General features: G+C 31.8%; 1 protein-coding gene across 1 annotated transcript in view; it reads right to left on the bottom strand.

Moving 5' to 3' along the window:
• Positions 1–5,174: 5,174 nt before the first annotated feature.
• Positions 5,175–20,696, bottom strand: part of LOC134690771 (uncharacterized) — a 28,410-nt gene continuing 12,888 nt past the window's right edge. The window contains exons 4-12 of the mRNA XM_063550814.1: positions 19,257–19,317; positions 18,156–18,306; positions 17,306–17,443; positions 15,958–16,093; positions 15,195–15,350; positions 12,803–13,014; positions 11,600–11,732; positions 9,008–9,183; positions 5,175–8,115 (exon numbers count right to left, since the gene is read on the bottom strand). Coding sequence (XP_063406884.1) covers positions 8,023–8,115; positions 9,008–9,183; positions 11,600–11,732; positions 12,803–13,014; positions 15,195–15,350; positions 15,958–16,093; positions 17,306–17,443; positions 18,156–18,306; positions 19,257–19,317 — 1,256 coding nt within the window. The 3' untranslated portion in view covers positions 5,175–8,022. The remainder of the gene's footprint in view (positions 8,116–9,007; positions 9,184–11,599; positions 11,733–12,802; positions 13,015–15,194; positions 15,351–15,957; positions 16,094–17,305; positions 17,444–18,155; positions 18,307–19,256; positions 19,318–20,696) is intronic.

Raw genomic sequence — 20,696 nt, 5'->3', positions numbered from 1 at the left:
CATCTATTAAACCCTTTGTTGCTAGATTTGTGATGTTTGGCAATTTACATCATACACCGACTTCAGTTTGAATTGCAACCTAGTTGGTCCCATCTTCCAGACCTCATACCATCATAACTTCTGTTTACCTGCCTTGTTTCTTCCAGTTTAACCAGCTTCCTCGTTTCTTCACACACACTGCCTCAATTTACTATGCACTTTTCTTTCCCCTACCATTGTTCGTATACCTCTTTCTGTACCAGATGCCTTTTTTCTTCCAATGTTGCTGTTCCTCATTTAGCTGTAGATAAACTCATCATAGATACCAGGACTAAATTTTGTATTTACGCCAGAAGCGCGTTTGGTCTACAAAAGACTCACCAGTGAAGCTCGAATTAAAAAAAGTTAAAAAGGCCAAATAAAGTACGAAATTCAGTTGAAAAGCATTGAGGACCAAAATTTCTAAAAGTTTTGCCAAACACAGCTAAGGTAATCTATTCCTGAGGTAGAAAAGCCTTAGTATTTAAAAAATTGAAATGTTTTTTAAACAGTTAATTTATAATTATGACCATATCATTGATAATTCATGTCAGCATAAATGCTGACTACATACTGGGCTGGTGATACCCTCGGGGAATTAAAACTCCACCGGCAGTGGCATCGACCCAGGGGTTGTAAATAAACTCATCATAGATACCAATAATAAAATTTTGTATTTGCGCCACACGGGAGTAGGTTTGATAATAAACTCATCATAGATACCAGGACTAAATTTAGTTTATACGCGAGAAAGCGTTTCGTCCACACAAGGCTCATCAGTGGGACATCAGTGACGCTCTATTCCAAAAAAGTCAAAGAGGCCAAATAAAGTACGAAGTCGGAGAGCATTGAGAACCAAAATTCCTGAAGGTTTTGCCAACTACAGCTAAGGTAATCTATGCCTGAGGTAGAATACCCTTAGTATTTAAAAAAAATACAAAATTTGTAAACAGTTAATTTATAAATATAACTATATCAATGACAATTCATGTCAGCACAAAAAGTTCTGACTACTGAGCTTGTGATACCCTCGAGGGAAAAAAAATCTCCACCAGCAGTGGCATCGACCCAGTGGTTGTAAATAAACTCATCATAGATACCAGGACTAAATTTAGTATATACGCTAGACGCGCGTTTCGTCCACAGAAGACTCATCAGTGACGCTCGAATCCCAAAAAGTCAAAAAGACCAAATAAAGTACGAAGTCGAAGAGCATTGAGAACCAAAATTCCTAAAAGTTTTGCCAAATACAGCTAAGGTATGCTATGCCTGAGGTATAAATATTTTTAACATTAATTTCAAATTGGGATTTATTTACCAATATCACAATGAATAACAGCCTACAGTCACTCAGACTCGATAGAAAATAAGTATTTTTGTTGCAAATTTACGTTCCTGCGTTTTATTCATGACGTCACAAATAGTACTCATGTTGATTATTAACGAAAAATACCTTTTGAAAATGGGTCAATTTCCATTGAATATTTGGACAGGAAACATAGAGCGCATACGTCGACAACACAGATCTTTGACAATGATGTTTGTAATGACATTTTAAATGTCTTACTTGAATATTTAGGTTGCCGACGGCTGCGATCTATATGTTTTCTGATCTTAAATTTAGCTGAAATCATCAGTGTCGATTTTGTCAAATTTCACCAACAACCCTTATTTTGATCTAACTAGGATGTAAAAATCAAACCTTTAGAATAAAACTATGACAGTCAACTATATAAGTCAACTTAAAACATTTTTTACCTTGTAGCATTGAACTTTATAATTGGGCAAAATATGACCCTTACCGAACTTACTCCAGAAGCGTAGGTGTTACATCCAGCCGGCCCCTCAGTGCCTTCCAACTTCAACTCTGCAAACTACTTACTGTGATTTAATCGTGATTCAGCATCTTATATTGCCTTCTTTCTTTCCTTTATGCATGCAGTTATATTTTTTTTTTTTATTTGTGATTAATTTCTAGCTGTGCTTCAATTTTTAGTTGTGCTTCAGTTTTGACATGTTGAGATGTGTGGATTATACATTTTTTTTCTCTGAAACTGACATTATCAAGATGCTTGATTTTTAAATTGACAACAATTTTTTTACGTTAGGAGCACGTGTTTTGTCGGCATTCAAATGGGAACCAAACGTGCCCCTTTTCTTGCCGACCTTGTTTTTATATTATAATGAGGCTGAATCATACAGGAACTTCGTAGGAAGAAAAATAGAAAGCTGGAAATATTCTTTAACTTTACTTTCTGTTATATGCCGGATGGTGTTCTCTTACTAAATAATTCAAAGTTTGGTGATAATGTTAAACGCATCTTTCCCATCGAACTAGATATGAAGGATACAACAGATACAGTTAAGTCTGCCTCATATCTTGACTCACATCTAGAAATTGAAAATGAGGGTCGGTTGAAAACAAAACTTTTCGATTAAAAAGAGGATTTCAGCTTCCCAATTGTGAACTTACAATTTCTATGTAGCAACATTCCAACAGCATATCTGCATAGGGAGTATATATCTCCAAACTGATACGATATTCCTGGGCTTGTATTTCCTTCCATGATTTCCTTAATAGAGGTCCTCTGTGATTTATGATAAATCTGTGCCTTTTATTAGGTAAGACATATTAGATTTGTTTAAAAGTCAAATCCTGTAAAACCTAAACCAGATGATTGATTGATTGGCAATTGCTTTACGCCGCATCAGCATGGAAAGGCTATTTTATGTATATCACGGTGAGTGTGTGAACCAGATGATATCAGCTACATATAATTTCAACACAGCTTTTTGTGTTTCATTTCACTGCCATTTAAGAATATAAATATTGTTCATCCAAGAGCATTTATAGTTGCAACAAGAGTGCACACGCTGACACGTCAGTGCGAGGTCTGTATAGCCAGCCATGGTAGTTAAAAACTCCAATCAACATCGCCCGGTTTACTGACCATTGATTTCAAGTTGGAAGACTTAAATGTAAAAGAACCACAGAAACTCAGGTAAGATAAATGCTGTTAGACAGACATATACACTATAGAAAAAGTTTGTACACACAATATGTTTGATCTGTTACTATCAATAATTGAAAAACAAACCTAAACAAAAAGAACTTAGCATTGACATGTGAACCATGAAAATGAGGTCAAGATGAGATGAAACATGTCAGACACACATGCACCATCATTAGATACACCAAAATATATATCTTATTACTAAGGGGTCATCCATAATTGCCAAACAGTTTCCAAAGTGTAAAAAAAATACACCTGGAGGGATGGAGTTAAAACCCATACACTTTTATTTTATTTATCATACAGACAGATATGTTTCAGTTCATTTTCAATGCAAATTTCTGTATTAAACTAAACTAAACTATAATAGACTTGATCTTTTTTATTTGTAATCATTTTTTTTTTTATTCTTTTTTTGAAATCAGAAAATGGTTGTACACATTTTTGAGCTAGGATGGGGGGATAAAAAAGTGTATGTTTTGTACACGTTGGAAAATTGTTGACAATTATGGATGACCCCCTAATAATTAGTGAGAAATCACATTGTTTAGGGAGGAATTCTTTTTGAACCAGCTAAATATCTAGGTATATATTTTGTGTATAACAAAGAAGAGTGTCATGACCAAATTTAGAGAAACAGCCAGGAAAGTCAAAAAAATTATATTTAACTAAAAAAAAAGAAAAAAAAAACATGTATTCCTTAGAAACACATATATCTTAAGGAATTGCTATCTAATCATTGTGGGAATATTTACTCTGATGATAGAGTTTATGGAGACTCACTCTACATTAAGCTACATATTCTGGCTTGTGGGCTGATATTTTTCTATATCTATATATCCACACCCAGATAACATGTACTTATCAGGACTCCGGTATCTGGTGTTTTTAAGCTCGGGATTGCGTGAATGACCCTTTAGGATCTGGGATGTTGGGATTTAAATTTATTTAAAATCAGGACCTCAGGATTTTGTGTTTTTTTCAAGCCTAGGATTTTGAATCAGTACCCCTCCTTTTACCCAACTTAGCAAAACCTAAAGGAAGAAGTATGATAAAAGACTTTATTTGGCCCCTAAAATTGCAAAAAATAGTTTAAACATGTAAGCCTTTCAAAATGATGTCTTGCATATGAATAAAATATTGTCACTGGATGTAAACCAAACAACAGTCCATCAAATAATTGACTCTATTAATATCTCTAACATTTCCACTCAATACAGAAGTAATTGTGAGGTATGAAGGAAATTTCAAGGGTACGTGGGGGGATTTTCCCAAAGAAATATTCTGAAATAAGCAGAAGGCAAAAAAAAATATTCAGAATCTAGATTTTTCTCATAAATTATAGAGTTGAACTTAAATAATTTGATTGATAGCATCGAAAATGTTCACACAGTGTCAGAATATGTTTTACAAAAAAACATACCCTCTCACGGTGAAGTTAAGCAGTTGCTCCCTTATTCATGCCAATGGTGTGAGTATAGAACTAATTACAATGTACTCATATTTCTAACTTCCAAAATAATTTCTAAAATTAACAGTAGCAAACAATAAACTGTTATCACAGAGATATGTCTCGCCTTTTTGTAATTTTGGCAATGAATTGTGCCAATTAATGCTAATACAATTGCAAACCAAATATCAATGACCTACCACAAGTGGATCCCCATAAATTGACCTAATCACAAACTCATACATGTAATGTAAGCAAACCAATCAGAGTCAATAGACCATGCCTGAGGGGGTGGAGCCAAATAATCTTCATGGCAATGAGATGTGACAATGGTAATACATCTGCATACCAATTATCATTGATGTACCACAAGTGGATCTCCATACACTGACCTAATCACAAACTAATACATGTAAAGTAAGCAAACCATTCAAAGTCAATAGACCATGACTGAGGGGGCGGAGCCAAATAATCTCCATGGCAATGAGATGTGGCAATGATAATACATCTGCATACCAATTATCATTGACATACCACTAGTGGTTCCCCATAAAACTGAGCTAATCACAAACTAATACATTGTTGACGCTGTCCCCGTCGCCATAGCCGGAAACAGCATACCTATGTCTCGCTTTTTGACTCCGTCATGGCGAGACAAAAATGTAACAAAAGTAATAAATGTAGATATTTATATTTCATTATTTATCTATTATAAATGAATAAAAAGATAAACAAACCAGATACAAATAAACATATCAGCATTAATGATTTGGAGGGCACACATATTTATTATGGAATTCACACTTTGTGTCACAATGTCAGATTTGTCATAGAAAATGTGCTCTTTTCAATTGGCTTTTCACCAGAATAATTATAATATAAACATAACAAACCCCTGTAGAAAATAAAATGATTTAGAATTTCCAATATTTCAGTGATAACCATTTTAAATTTGTGACTGAATGCCTGTTTAGAAACAATAACATCAAGTTGCTGAGCAAAATTTCATTAAAACAGTAACAGATATATATCATTTTCCATTTTTTTCTTCTTTTTAAAGTTTAGACATAAAATGCTGTACCTCTCTTTGACTTCATTTTGACTTTGATGTAGTTGTTTATTTTTTTGGTAGTTTTTGAAGTATAAATATAAAATCTGTATCATAAAATGGAAAATTTGTGGGTAAAAAAAAAACCAGAACAATAAAATCTAGCTTAACAATGAGCAATGTAATAAAATTAAGCAAACTAAAAATAACAAATAGAAATGCCATGCATTGTAAAAAAATTACCAAAATATTTACATATTCAAATTAACTAAAACAGTTACTTAGAATAATAAGATTACCTATATTCATCGTTTACAAACAAGTTATTGACACCTGCCTTTCAGAAATTCACATTAAAATTAATGAAAATGCCTCTAAAACTATAATTCATGCAAGTTATTACCCTTTCTCCAAAGAACTCCTCTTGGTATTGAAATATAAATCAATAAGTTAACTTAAACACCTGGCAACAAGTTTATTCTAACAACCTTGACCACTCATGAAGGTCTTGCATAGTCAGTTGAGTACCTTGCAAAATTAAAAATAAAGAAATAAATTTCCAACATCTCCATATTTTTTTTTAATTGTAATCAGTACTACTTCTTAGAATGGGGACATTACCCAATTCAACAATGATTTAAAAAGGAATACATGCTAGAAAAGTTTAACTATGACTAGACAAAAAGTCACAAGCTAAAGCTGTTGAAACAAAAAAAAATTATTGAGCAATATCTAACAACACTGGCATGTGATTGTCAAAACTAAAATTTGATTTATAGAAAATAAAATATGATATACAGTTGACTACATAGTGGTCATTACATATACAGGGTCTTCTAAATCTGATTTAATTCAAATTATTTCTAGGGCAAATAAAAATAAGTTGTGTTTGCCTATGGCATACAATTGTAGCCTATAAATATTTCTCAACGCTGCTTCAATTTTAAAAGTATTTTATCTGATATGCTTAAATATAAATCGTTGTAAATTTTAAATTGAGCATAATTATTTAAGTGTGTTCAATCTCCATTCCCTACAATAATGCAGAAAAAACTAGGTAATTAAAAAAAATAAACATCTTTCCATTAAAATTGATTCAAATGGTTCACTACACTATAATAGTAAAAATATTGTCTTATGTAATTATACATGTAAAAATTACAAAAACACTGAACCAAAAAAACCTCAAATACATGGAAAACGATTGTACGAATGGACAACAACTGTATTATAGAAACGTTTTTGTAAAAGTTCAGTGATATCCATATAAAAATGTGAGACAATTCAATGATTAGTTAAAATGTTGCCAATAAAATTACCACCCCTTAACTAAATAGAAAATAAAACAGCACAAGAGTTCCATGGTATTGGACTAAGAACATTTCTACCATTAAAATAAAAGCACCATTATAAGATATATAAAAAATACAAATACATTTTGACACATTATATATGTTAATTTGTGACTAGAGTTATATACTAAATAGAACACACTTTTGTATAAATACTGGTCGAATAAAATAATTATAAGTTAAAAATGTGGGTATTAAAAAAGACCACCAATTTCCTATCCATCATTTTTTTTTTTAAATGACGGCCACTTGGAGTGTTATCTCTTGTACTTCTTATATTCTAAACTCTTCATTGATGAAATAATATAAATAAGGAAAAGCTTAGAAATTTGACCATGTCTGATAAGATCACCTAATAGTAAAATGATATTTTAAAAATTGTATAAATATAATAAAGAAAGTTAACTTCTATATTATGCAAAGCAAGTATCTCGACTCATTACAATAAAATTTTCAACATTTGATAAGCCTAATTATTTGAAAATTTATTAAAATTTATAAACTGTCTCAACAGAAGAAAATACATTTCATTTAGGGCAAAATTATATACCAAATGGTTCACAATGCACTTAGTTCTAAATTAAATTATCAGACATTTTTACATTTTTAAAGCCTTGCAGATTGTTTTTGCTTACAACAGCTTATATCACAAAATAAAACGGATTGAAGTTTTTAATCACTTAGAATATTTAAGAATAAAATTAACTTTAAGCATTTAAAAAATATCTATTTATCAATTGGTTCAAAATGTGCATAATTATAATAACATTTAGCACATATGCTTTCTCTGCTTTAAAGTGGTACCATACACCTTGACTGAAATTAATTTTGCTTGTTTAATTTCATAAAATTTTGACAAAACATTTACTTTGGCCCTTTGATAAAAATGTAATAATAAAAAAAACAAAAATTGAACCATACACATTATCTGAAAAAAACCCACATTGATCATGATATAGCAGTTTAAAAAACACTAGTTTTGTTCATTGAGAAGCTTGATATTTCTTTAACAATAGAACTTGATTAAAACATTAGGCTGATTTTTCAGAGTGTTATGCTACCACCTTAATTTGACTAAAAAACATAGTACAGGATTAAATAAGCACTTTAAGATTGTTCAAAAGTGTTCTTTTTTTCACTTCACCATCCTAATCCTGTTTGTTTACGGAGATTGTCTAAAAAGTCATCATTGATTTCTTCTGTTGTAAAATAGCCATCATCATCATCAATCATCTAAAAAGGAAATATATAAATTAGTGTTGAGTTATTAGGACTAAAGTAGGGTTACAAGGACATGTTTTGAAATTGACTCAGGTCATGAGGTCACTTTTAAGGTGTACCGAACACCTGGACTTAAATTAGTTTGGCTCGTTTGATTTTCATAAAATTTGAAAAAAAATTTACTTGGACCCTTTGAAAAAAATATAAAAATTTCAAAAAACTTGAACCAATCACTTTCTCAGAAAAAAATGGTTGGATGTATTGCAGTTTGACAAACACTAATTTTGATCATTGAGAGGCTTAATATTTCCTTAACAATACATCATGATTTAAAAGTTTAGCTGATTTTACAGAGTTATCTCCCTGTAGTGTTACGTACAACCTTAAGCAAATTTTACAGGTTTATGTTTAAGGATTAACCTATTTTAGAGGTAACAGGTCCTTCAACGAAAAAAGATTTGTTTTTCTGTAGAATTTTAAAAGAGAAAAAAGCTATCATTTCTATATCTGTGTCATATTAAATACACCTTATCTCTATTCATCTACCATAACTGGACAGCACAGACATTCATATAAAATGTTGATGTCTTAAGAAAAAAATGTCCGACTCAATAACGCAAAAGTGATTGTTGTACGACATTAATACTTTTCAAAATCCCAAACAGGGAAAATGTTAAATGAGTTTGTCAAAATATTCTAATGGTACAAATGATGTGATTTTCCCTGAAAAGTGACAAAATACAGAAAATTCCTATTTTTTAGAACTCAAATTTTCCTTGAATTCCAACAACATTCTTTGTATGCAGTATTTTCTTAAATCTCATTATTCAATCACGTATTTGATCTCTTGATAAGAAATCGTGCAAAGAAATTCAAACAATAATTATGTATTTTTAACACTTACAAAATCACCACTATCAGCTTGGTCCATTGTACTGTGTCCTGTTTTTTTACTGGTACCCATAGCTAATTTAATTTTGTGAAGTTCTGTCTCTAGGTCTTGATCGTCTGGATGGGTGGATGGGAATTCTGGTTTGGCAAATAAGATTTTGGCAACTTGTTTTGAAAGGCTTTGAGTGTCTGAAAAAGAAAGAAAAGAAAAGAACTAGATAAATATTAAATATTTATGTACACCAGGATATTGTCACATATATGCATGTATAATGGGGTGAAAATGGAACACTTATTCCTAATGTAGAATCATTCAAATGAGAAAGCTGTGTTTATATTCATAAGTACAAAATATGAAAAATTTCATTTCATTGGGTTATTATGTTGTTGTCCTGAACATTTATTAAGCCATATGAAACGAGTGACTGATGAAACGTTTATTCAATTCTTGAACCAATGCATGTATTTATCATATACTTAGTCTTCTGTGCACAATTCTATCATTTTCAATGCAAACATATCGTATAATCATCAATTTTTTCTCTCTCTGTCTGTTATGATGTGAAAATATGGCAGCTAATTATTTTGTCGTGTTTTGAAGCCAAAGTTTACGGATTGTCACCTTGTAGTAAACAATCAACAAAGAAGCATGGATATTGAGCACATGTATAACATGTTCAATCAGATAATAGTTTATTTCAATGAGAGATTTATGCGTATTGTGATTACTGGATTTCTACCAGATGGGTCACTTTAACGTCACTTTGCATACCGAAAATAGGTTGGCGAATTGCTTCCTGGAAGCAAGCAATCAAAAACAAGTCAAACTGCAAGCTACTGCTCATTGATACTACCCCCGTCGCAAGTGGATAATAATCATAGTGTAAAAATATGCAAGTATTCAGTCAGGAAGTTGTTGAGTGATGTCTCTGAAAACGCATCACACGGTATAGCTGAATAATTTATACCCTGAAACCAAATTTCGAAAATCCTTGTATGGTAGTTCCTGAGATAAATGTGTCTAAAATTTTCAACTGGCTATCAGGTGTAAAATCATACAAGTGTTCGGTAAATATGAAGTTGTCGATCGATAAATCTGAAAACGCATCACACAGTATAGCTGACTTATATAAACCCTGAAACTAGTAGGTCCGGTAAGACCCCTTTTTGGCCCCAAAATTTAGCAGTTTTACAAAATTGCTAAACAGTAAACTTTTAGTTATTTATTAGACAGTAAAATGCTTCTGCTACATAAATATGGGCTGTTTTTGACAATACAGTGCACATATATCGGGTACTAGGCTACTAGCACCATTAAATCATAATCTTTCAATCAGTTTAATTGAAGTCTGGAGCTGTCATGTCAGTTAACTGCTAGTAGTCTGTTGTTATTTATGTATAATTGTCTTTTTGTTTATTTTCTTTGGTTACCTCTTCTGACATCAGACTAGGACTTCTCTTGAATTGATTTTTAAATGTAAGTATTGTTATGCGTTTACTTTTCTACATTGACTAGAGGTATAGGGGGAGGGTTGAGATCTCATAAACAAGTTTAACCCCGCCGCATTTTTGCGCCTGTCCCAAGTCAGGAGCCTCTGGTCTTTGTTAGTCTTGTATTATTTTAATTTTAGTTTCTTGTGTACAATTTGGAAATTAGTATGGCGTTCATTATCACTGAACTAGTATATATTTGTTTAGGGACTAGCTGAAGGACGCCTTTAGGGTGCAGGAATTTCTCGTTACATTGAAGACCTGTTGGTGACCTTCTGCTGTTGTTTTTTCTATGGTCGGGTTGTTGTCTCTTTGATACATTCCCCATTTCCATTCTTTTATAAATCACTGAAATCTTCACAATTCTAGCATTTTAGTTAAATTTTAGACGGTTTTCGTGTAAAACGAAAGTGGCTGCATTCGTGTTCATCCTTAATATTAAAATGTAAGTTGTATTTGATGATAAAACATAACATATATAAAGGTTGAGGATGAACACCGATGTGGCCACTTTCATTTTTGACAAAAAAACATCTGAAATGTGACATATCAGGCAGATTTTTCATATTTGAGCTTCAATCGGATCGTTTTTAATGACAAAATCAGTTAAAATATTTCACATAAACTAATAGAATCAAATAAAATAGATGTTTAAGTGTTTAAAAAGTAGTCAAAATCTTTCGTCAGATGAACCTGAAATTTGAGGCCAAAATGGGTCCTTACCGGACCGGACCTACTCCTTTCAGAAATCCTTGTAATGTAGTTCCTAAGAAAAATGTGACAAAAATTTCCAACTTGGCTATCATGTGTAAAATCATACAAGTGTTCGAAAATGGATCGCAAAAAAATCATAGGACGGACGGACGGTGTGACTGACTGACGGATGGATGGATGGATGGACAAACAGAGGTTAAACAGTATACCCCCTTTTTTAAAGCGGGTGTATAGAAAGTAAACTTTATCTAAATGTGGACAAATCAAAGAACTTTCTCCAGAAAAAAACATATGTACATAGGTTTTATAATGAAAAACTATCCATGCATGTTGTTATAAAAAAATATGCATCATTTTTTCTTAAATTTGAGGTTTCATATGTCTAAGACTTTAAAATTACCAAATTTCATTTTAGCAGCTAATTCTTGTTGTAATTTTGGCACATCAGACAGACAGACAACTTGTAAGGCACTGTCAATCAAACTGAATAGCTCCACCTTATCTTCTTTACTCATTGCATACATATTGGCCATCTGAAAATACAAATATAGGAATTGCAAATGCTAATATATTAATTTAAGTCAATTTATCTTACCAATATCTTGATATGCTCATGGGTTGTTGTTTAAATGTTTATTTTGTGTCTGTATTTTACAATAAAATTGTTGCGCAAAATTTTGATAGTATACGCCTATTCTAATTTATAAATTGGTTGTATTTAACTTTGTTAGTTAAAGGACTGATATATTGCAAAGCAAATAATTCTGCTCAAAAACTTACTAAATATTGTCACTTGTTGAAACAAGAATGTGTCCCAAGTACAAGGATGTCCCATCCATACAATCATTTTTTATGTTCAGTGGACCGTGAAAATGGGGTAAAAATTTGGCATTAAAATTAGAAAGATCATATCATAAGGAACATGTATACTAAGTTTCAAGTTGATTGGACTTCAACTTGATCAAAATCTACCTCTACCAAAAACAAACTTTAACATGAAGCTGGACGAACGAACGAATGAACAAACCAACGGACGCACAGACCAGAAAACATAATGCCCATAAATGGAGGATAAAAAGGGGGGTATTCTTGTCCTGAGACAAATTATTCTTTTTGTCTTCAACTTTGAACCTCCATCTTGGTATCTTCTGCCCCTCTTGTACAGTAGTTGTAAAATCCAAGGAGTAGCTAACACTTTCTCTTTTTTTTTTTTTTTATATAGTAGGTTCTTGAAATGAGGGTTACTTTGGTTAAATGAAAACCTATATTTTTTTATTATATATTTACACAATTTATCATACACTTACACAATTTATCATATGAGCTGCGTTGGTTACGTTGGTTAGAAATTGACCTTATGCAATTGCACGTATGCATTTATATTTTCCATATGATTTTGGAACAATCAATTTCGAAAAGGATGAATTTTTGTCTGCTTTGAAAAGTTTGTTTATCAGCTCAATTTTCAAACATTTACAGACTATGCATAGAGATGTTATTTTGCATTTTTCAACCCTAAATAAATAAGCAGAAGTATTGGTATTCATTTGCATAAGGTTGGTTTCTATTTGTCACAGCTGATATTTATCATTCACTTTAATACCTGTTGTACTTTATCTTTCCAGTTTTTTCTAAAATCAGTTTCACTATCAAACTCCTCATCTATATACAGGGCTGTAAATTTTCTAACTACTTCAGCAATATCTGATCGGAACCCTCTCGGACCATCTTCACTATCAATGCGCTTGGCTAGACCAAAATCTATTATCCTGGTCTGTATAACACCTTCAGATTCTTGAAGCATCACATTGCCAGCTGTAAAAGAACGTACGGAAAATACAGAAATCAGTTCAAAGTCATTTTGTTTTAAAATACAACACTGTGGATTCGTTATTATTTTGGGGATAGCAATTTTTGTGGCTTCAGGTTATCAACAAATTGAAATGTTCAATTTTCTATTTGCTTTTTGACAGAATTTGAGATATCAAATATTCGCAAAAAGATTACTCAAAGGAACCTACAAAAATAAATGAATCCACAGTAAAACTTCTGTAAACAAGAGGCTGTCACAACGACAGCAAATCGGATTTATTAACATTTATTTGTGTCCTGCCAATATCACAAGAACCAAAACTGATGAACGGTGAAAGTGAAAATTGTCAATATCAAATTTGACCTCAATTTTGTCATCAGTATCAACATATTAAAATTTTAAATGCTTAGGTTGAGTGGTTTATGAGTAAATGCAACAACATGAATGGAAACGCCATTTTCTATCTTTAGAGAACCATTACTCTTAAACAGTAAAAGTCAAAATCGACATTATTGAACTGACCTCCATTTTGTCATCAGTAACAACATATTAAAATTTGAAAAGCTTTGGTTGAACAGTTCATGAGAAAATGCACTGACACGACTGGAAATACTCATTTTTCAATCTTCCAAGACCCATAACTCCTGAACAGTAAAAGTCAAATTCATCATTATTGAACTTGATATTCATTTAGTTGTCAGTAACAACATATTAAAATTTTATAAGCTTTGGTTGAACGGTTTATGAGTAAATGCGCGGAAAACATTTGGTTGCTGTCCGCCCAACTGCCTGGCCGCCCAACCACCCGCCGTACATCCCCAGATCAATAACAGACATTTTTGTCACAAAAATCCAGTTAAAAACAATATACTCCTACACATACACATCATTTTGCATTTTACTTAAATATCTTAGTATACATTTTTTATTGATAAATTTCTTAAATGTACATGGAGAACATGTATAATATAATGTGCTCAATGCAAATTTATTATTTCTCGAAAGTAGAGATTAAGTCACAAAGATTTATAACTACTGTGGATTCATTATTATTCACTGGATACCAGTTTTTGTGAGTTTTGTGGGTACAGGTTAACCACAATTTCAAATGCTCAACGATTACACATTTTCAATAGGCTTTGAATGCAGAGAAAAAATCAAATATTCACGAAAATGCAAGTTTTTCTTCAATCCAGGAAATTGACACCCATGAAAATGAAAGAATCCACAGTATCAAATGAGTCCCATAAAGATTTTGTGTGAAGGAATACAATGTTTTCCACTTTATATCTAAACAGCAGTGTGCTATACAAGTTGACTTTACCACAGGTAGTCCATCAATTCACTTTCATCAGATAAGGAAAGAGGGAACACAATTCAAAATTCAACCAATTGAGATTTACACACAGACAAGATAAGACTTGAGCTACTTTTAAATGCTGTACATTATTACAATAAGATTTTCAACAATAAATAATCTTGAAACTTATTCTAAGTTTTCATCATATATTTTCCAGCAAATATTCCTCTGAGATCTGATCTGAAAATGTATGATGTTAGGAGATGGATGGGGGATCCATAAATTCTGTATTCTCTAAATTCTGGGGGCATTTCTCTGTATCTAAAAATAACACTCATTCTGTAGAATTCTCAAGACAATAATTTTACAATTCAAATTTATGTAATTTGATGATCATGTAAGTTCACTTCTTTAATCAGTACAAAATTGTACATGTGAGAGCATTAACGTGGCAATTTTCAATAAATTTAATATTTCCCACAGGAATAACTTTTTGTTTAAAAGTCTATCAACCACCATTATAGAACTTGTCCCAGGCATTGTTGATATTAACCTAAAGTATAAGTTTTATAAAATCCTAATAGAATTGTACATGTGAGGCCATTTTCAATAAATTTATTATTTCCAAGGAGCATAACTCTTTTAAAAAATTCAATCGGCAACCATTATAGAATTTGTCTGAGATATTGTTGATATAAACCTACAGTATAATTTTCCAATGTAATGCCTTGACTCCATCATTTTTTTTCTGTCATTATTGATGGCTTTATCAGCTTTTCTTTCACTTAAAATTTTTTTTCAATGTCTGTTTGATACCATCAGCCTTTATTTCAAATGGACAGTCCACCTAGCTTGTTTTAAATCTTCTTACATTCAACTTACGATGAAGATCTCTGTGTGTCCATCCTTTCTGATGCATAGTATGTACAGCTGATAATAAACCATGGAAGACATATAATGAAAAAGGTCTGGCTAAGTTTGGATCTTCAGCTCTGATGTTACCCATGTGTGTGTCTATTATGTCCCGCAAAGTAATGCCTAAAATAAAATTAAATACATGTTTCACTGTATGATCCTAATACAAATATTCATTTCTTAATTTTTAAAATTTATTAAAAAAAAAGATACAATAATAAGATACATAAATTAGAGTTAACAAAAATTGAAACAGAATTAATACACTCCAGCTTCCTCTACCTTTAAAAATTGGCCTCAACAATATATTAAATAGTGCTGAAAGTGGTGTTGAACAATCAATCAATCATTAGTTTATATCCCACAATTCTTATATACACCCTTAATTAACAACAATAATATTTTTAAACAAACACACATATTTTTCTATATTGATCTGATGGACAATTTTTCAGCTGATTTTTATAGTTTGTTCTTATGTTGTGCTGTAACTCCATGCTTGTCCTTCGTTTATGTCTGTCATATTTGTTTTTTGTAATTTGTTTTCCTATAAATTAGGCTATTAATTTTCTAAATTGAATTATTTCGTATTTTTCATGTCAGTGTGTTTTATAGCAAACAATCTTTTTTTGGCATATTTTTCTATATTCTATATTTTTTTGCCCTTTACTCTGCATGTTTTGCCCATTATTTTCTATTCTAAAAATCCCATCCAGAATGTAACACCAACCATTATCTATCTTCTCCATGAAGATATGAATTTTATTGCCCTCCAGTTTGAAGCAGTAAAGAGCAGGAGGAATGCCTGTTTCATTCAAATCCACCCATGCCCTAATTTCTTCCTCTCTAAAATAGGAGATCATCATCTACAAATGTACAGTATAGTTAATTTATTCACTACAATATGTATTTTTTGTCTAGTCCAACAGCTCTCCGATATAAATCAATAGACCACTTTCGAGTTCATCCGTCACCGGAAAAAACTCGTCAATTATACACGCCTTTATCACCGTCATCTGTGCGTTTGGGGGTGTCGTCACTTCCCTACAATGTTGAGCGAGTGGTTGGAAAATTATAATTCTATATTGTACGAATTATTCGGCAAATTGAATTCTGAAAATAGACAATCAACACTGCTGTCATTAGAGAATTGTCAGTAAGTACCTACAGAGCAACCATTATTTCTAGTTTATCCTGCACAAAGACGATCACTAAGACGCTTGATGAACGTAAATAGTGCAGGGATACCGGCTAGCCCCTCTATCTGGTAAATGACGTCATAAAGGCGTGCATAATTGACGAGTTTTTGCCGGTGACGGATGAACTTGACAGTGGTCTATTGATTTGGGTGGATAAAATTTTTATGGATTAATGAAAAGTTGTATTTTAAAATTCGCTGTTTCAGAATCTAATGCATTCTGGGTAATATTTTCAAAAGCATACACCAAAGCGTCTTGATTGGTTAAAAACGTCCTAAACAATTGAAATTCAACCAATGACGTGACGTTGTTTTCATTTTGGTGTACGAACAATAAAATTACCTCGAGTCCTTTAGATTCTAAAACGGCCAATTGTGGATGTTAGATTTTGTTCATGTTAATGTTTGGCAAGTTCTGTATGAAAATCTATGAGGATTTCTATTACAATGTGGTTCCTGAAATAAGTAACCCACTTATAATCAAAAAGTACACACAAAAAAAAATAAAAAAAAATATAAGCAGTAGTTTTCTCAAATGATATGTTTCATATTTTTCACATCAGGGACTTTTGGAGATGTTTTTTTTTTCTCTTTACGGCCATATGGTTGTCTATTATAGCTTACATGCACTTCATTTGAACTTTGGTGGAGAGTTATCTCATTGGCAATCATATCACATCTCCTAATTTGAATATTAATTTATATAAAGTAAACTTATAGAATTCAGATATCTTACAGTTTTATTTGGTATTTGGTGGATAGTTTTCCCATTTGCAATCATACCACATCTCCAAATTTACATTTTAGGCTGGCAGAATCTAGAAATGAGCATTTTATTTGTAAGTTGTATTGTTCTTAATAAATAACAATAATATCTTACCGTTTTATGAGCACTTTCTGAATGAGTTGTCTTATCCTTAATAACAATAATATCTCCAGCAGAGTTACCTTTCCCTAACACATCTTTTGTTTTGGTAAACTCCCTTCCTTCCCTGTAATAACCTGCTTTTGAAGTGACCTGGAAAGGAAAAAAAATGTCTCAATCAGTTTTACATTATATATGATTTGATTTGACAAGATATGATTTTGATTTATTTCTCTTGGCAGACATTTGAATTGTAAATGATTGATATATGCCATGTAAAGATTGCTTATGTTTGCATGGTACATGAAAATAAGACACAATGTTTGGACAGTCACCATCTATAAATCACATGACTTTACTATATACCCACTTTGTATAGGATCAATTTTACCCACTTTCAATCTTTATAAAAATAACTTTTATGCTCCACATCCAGATTTAATATTTAAGAATTGAATGCTTCTTTTTGTAAATTCATTGGGGTGTAAAAGTGTTGACCGAAGTACATTTTGTTTGAAGCATAAGTGCTTCATTAAAAAAATGTGTGCACAGTCAACCCTTTTAAAACCCTATGAAATTACAAAAAGAGGCATTCAATACTTATAATAACATTTTTTAGCCAAGATCATGAAAACATGATTCTATCAAGTTTTTATTTAATACACCTCTGCAATTTATTGCAGGACCTCGTGTCATTATGAATGTTACATTTTATTGTGTTATGAATGTCAATTTCAAAAGGCGAGAGATTGCTGTTAGCCAATCAAAATAATGTAATATAATGAAACATACATACAATGTAAATATTAACCTTTAACTTACCAGAACCAAAGAAGTGTTTGATAAAGAAATATACATATATTACATGAGTTGGGTCTAATACAACACCAGATGGAGCTTTATGTTTCTTGAGATAATCAATCATTTCCAGACAGGCGTCCATCTTGACCTGAACATCATCATCTGTCCGAGGCTTGGTTAATATATTTGCATTGGATGCATCCCACCATAGTTTTCTGAGAAAGAAATAACAAAGAGTGTTATGATCAATAGCGCTTCCTAGGATAAGAAAATGAAGAGAGATAACACTTGAGAAGAAGGGAACAATACCAAAGGGATATTCAAGCTCAATGTAAAAGTAAAACTCATAAGTTGAAAACAAAACAACAATAATGCCATGGCAAAGAAAATGTACTATAACTAGCATTCATTAACTGCATTCTTTAATTAACTGGGATTGTCTGTCGAAGATCAATGATTCTCTCTGGGTATTCTGGCTTCCACTTCCTACTTTGTTTGGTCTTTTTGACTTTTTTGGATTTGAGCGTCACAGATGTCCGTGCAATGTAAAACTTGATATGTGGCATGGGTTTTTCTCATTGCTGTAGACCTACGTTGACCAAAATCTATCATCTATGACATTTCTATAATTTTGGTCTCCTGTAGATAGTTGTGTCATGGGCAATCTAATCATGTTCAGCAGTTGTCTTTTTTTGATGTGGTTCATAAGTGTTTCTTGTTTTTTTTATATAGATTATAATTAGAATATTGGTTTTCCTGTTTCAATGGTTTTTTTACACTAGTAATTTTTTGGGCCCTATTGTGCTTTATAGCTTGCTGTTTGGTGTTAGCCAAGGCTCTGTGTTGAGACGATACTTTGGCTTGTAATGGTTTACTTTTACAAATTGTGACATGGATGTAGAGTTGTCTCATTGTCACTCAATACCACATCTTTTTATACCCATAGGCGGACCTAGGGGGGGGGCATGGGGGCCGCCCCCCCCCCCTTTCGTGGGAAAAAATTGGTTGATTATATAGGGAATCATTGAAGCATGACTGGAGTGCCGCTCCCCCTTTAAGGTCAGTCAGAGGGCCCCCCTTAGGAAAAGTTTCTGGATCCGCCACTAATACCTATACTTATCTCCTTATTCTACATGTATTTGGAAGTTAATTATCCTACTTCTACCTTGATCTTTCATCTTTGTACTGTATAACTGGTCTCTTCTGATCGTCAACACCAATAACAGCTAAAAGTATTGATTGAACAAAAAACAGTTTAACTTTTATCTATTTGTTTCTTTGATAAACTTCAACACTATCATGATTCTGAGATGTGTGTCATTTTAAATACTGTATGTATGCTTTAAAAATTTATATATAATGAATAATGGAATGGATTGTTGCTGAACATATGAATTTTCACGTGAATTTAGGTGAACTATAAATTCAAGTATTCAACAAAATACAAATTTGCAAAATTGGTCTTAATCTACAAAAAAATAATTTATCCTTATTCAGCAGAAATTTGTAGACTTGTGATTAAAATTAAGATTCTCAACTGTTAGTTGTAAAATATAGAAGTAAATTAGGCTGAACAGTATTTGAAATAACTCCATCTATATATGTTAATGATCAAGTTAATTTTTTTAAGGACCGGTAATGGCTCCAAAAAGATCTTAAAATAAATTATGGTAATATTAAAACAAAAAATACACACTTATTTGTAGATTGAATATCAATAAAGAACAAAAATTACCATTTCAATCTTTAATCTCCTTTACACATAGGCTGAAGGTAAAAAGGTTTCTTGTAGAGAAGTTATCTCATTGGCAATCATACCACATCTTCTTTTTTGTATTTACTATTTACATTCATAAATTTGTTTTTGCATTACTGTCTAAAGGCATTATGGCTGTTAAAAAACAATCCATAACCATAGCATTTATAGCTCTTTTATTTAAAAGCAAATTAATACAAATCACAGCATTCATTGACAGTATAACTGTTAATCTATTTTACTGTAGTGTACTTGTGATATCTAAAGATTATGTCACATTCTTATAATATGTTCAAGAACGTGTGAAATTGCTACGGTGTTACTAAATATATATATAAGCATTTGAATCATCTGAAAGGATAAATGATTTTAGGAAGTCAAGAATGATTACATGTTACATATATATATATCTTTTCATTTATCTTTTCATATATGTTAGTTTGTATGAGTTAACTGTTTATAACATATACAAGTGAATTATACATATATACCGGTACCTTAAGTTATATTCTTTTCCTTAAATTATGAAAAAAGACATTTTATTTGAGTATGCTGATTGGATAATGGATAGGTTTATAGATATATATTCAACATTAAAAAAACAACAACCAAGGAATGGCTTATGCATATAGTGTTGTTCTAAACATATCCCTAATCCATAAATGTATGATAATATATGAAATCTTCGAGTTCCATAGCTTTTGAGAAAAGTGTAAAGACAGAGTTGATTTTATTCAACCTGTTCAAAATACTGGAAAACAAGAAGTAGGGGGCAGCTATAGGTGACCTACAGGTCTAAACAACACTCCACCAATACAACCAATCATTTTCAAGTTTGATAAGTTTTTA

Source organism: Mytilus trossulus, chromosome 11 (genome assembly GCF_036588685.1).
Source record: "Mytilus trossulus isolate FHL-02 chromosome 11, PNRI_Mtr1.1.1.hap1, whole genome shotgun sequence".
Classification (NCBI taxonomy): Eukaryota; Metazoa; Mollusca; class Bivalvia; order Mytilida; family Mytilidae; genus Mytilus; species Mytilus trossulus.
This window is presented reverse-complemented; position numbering and strand designations above follow the sequence as displayed.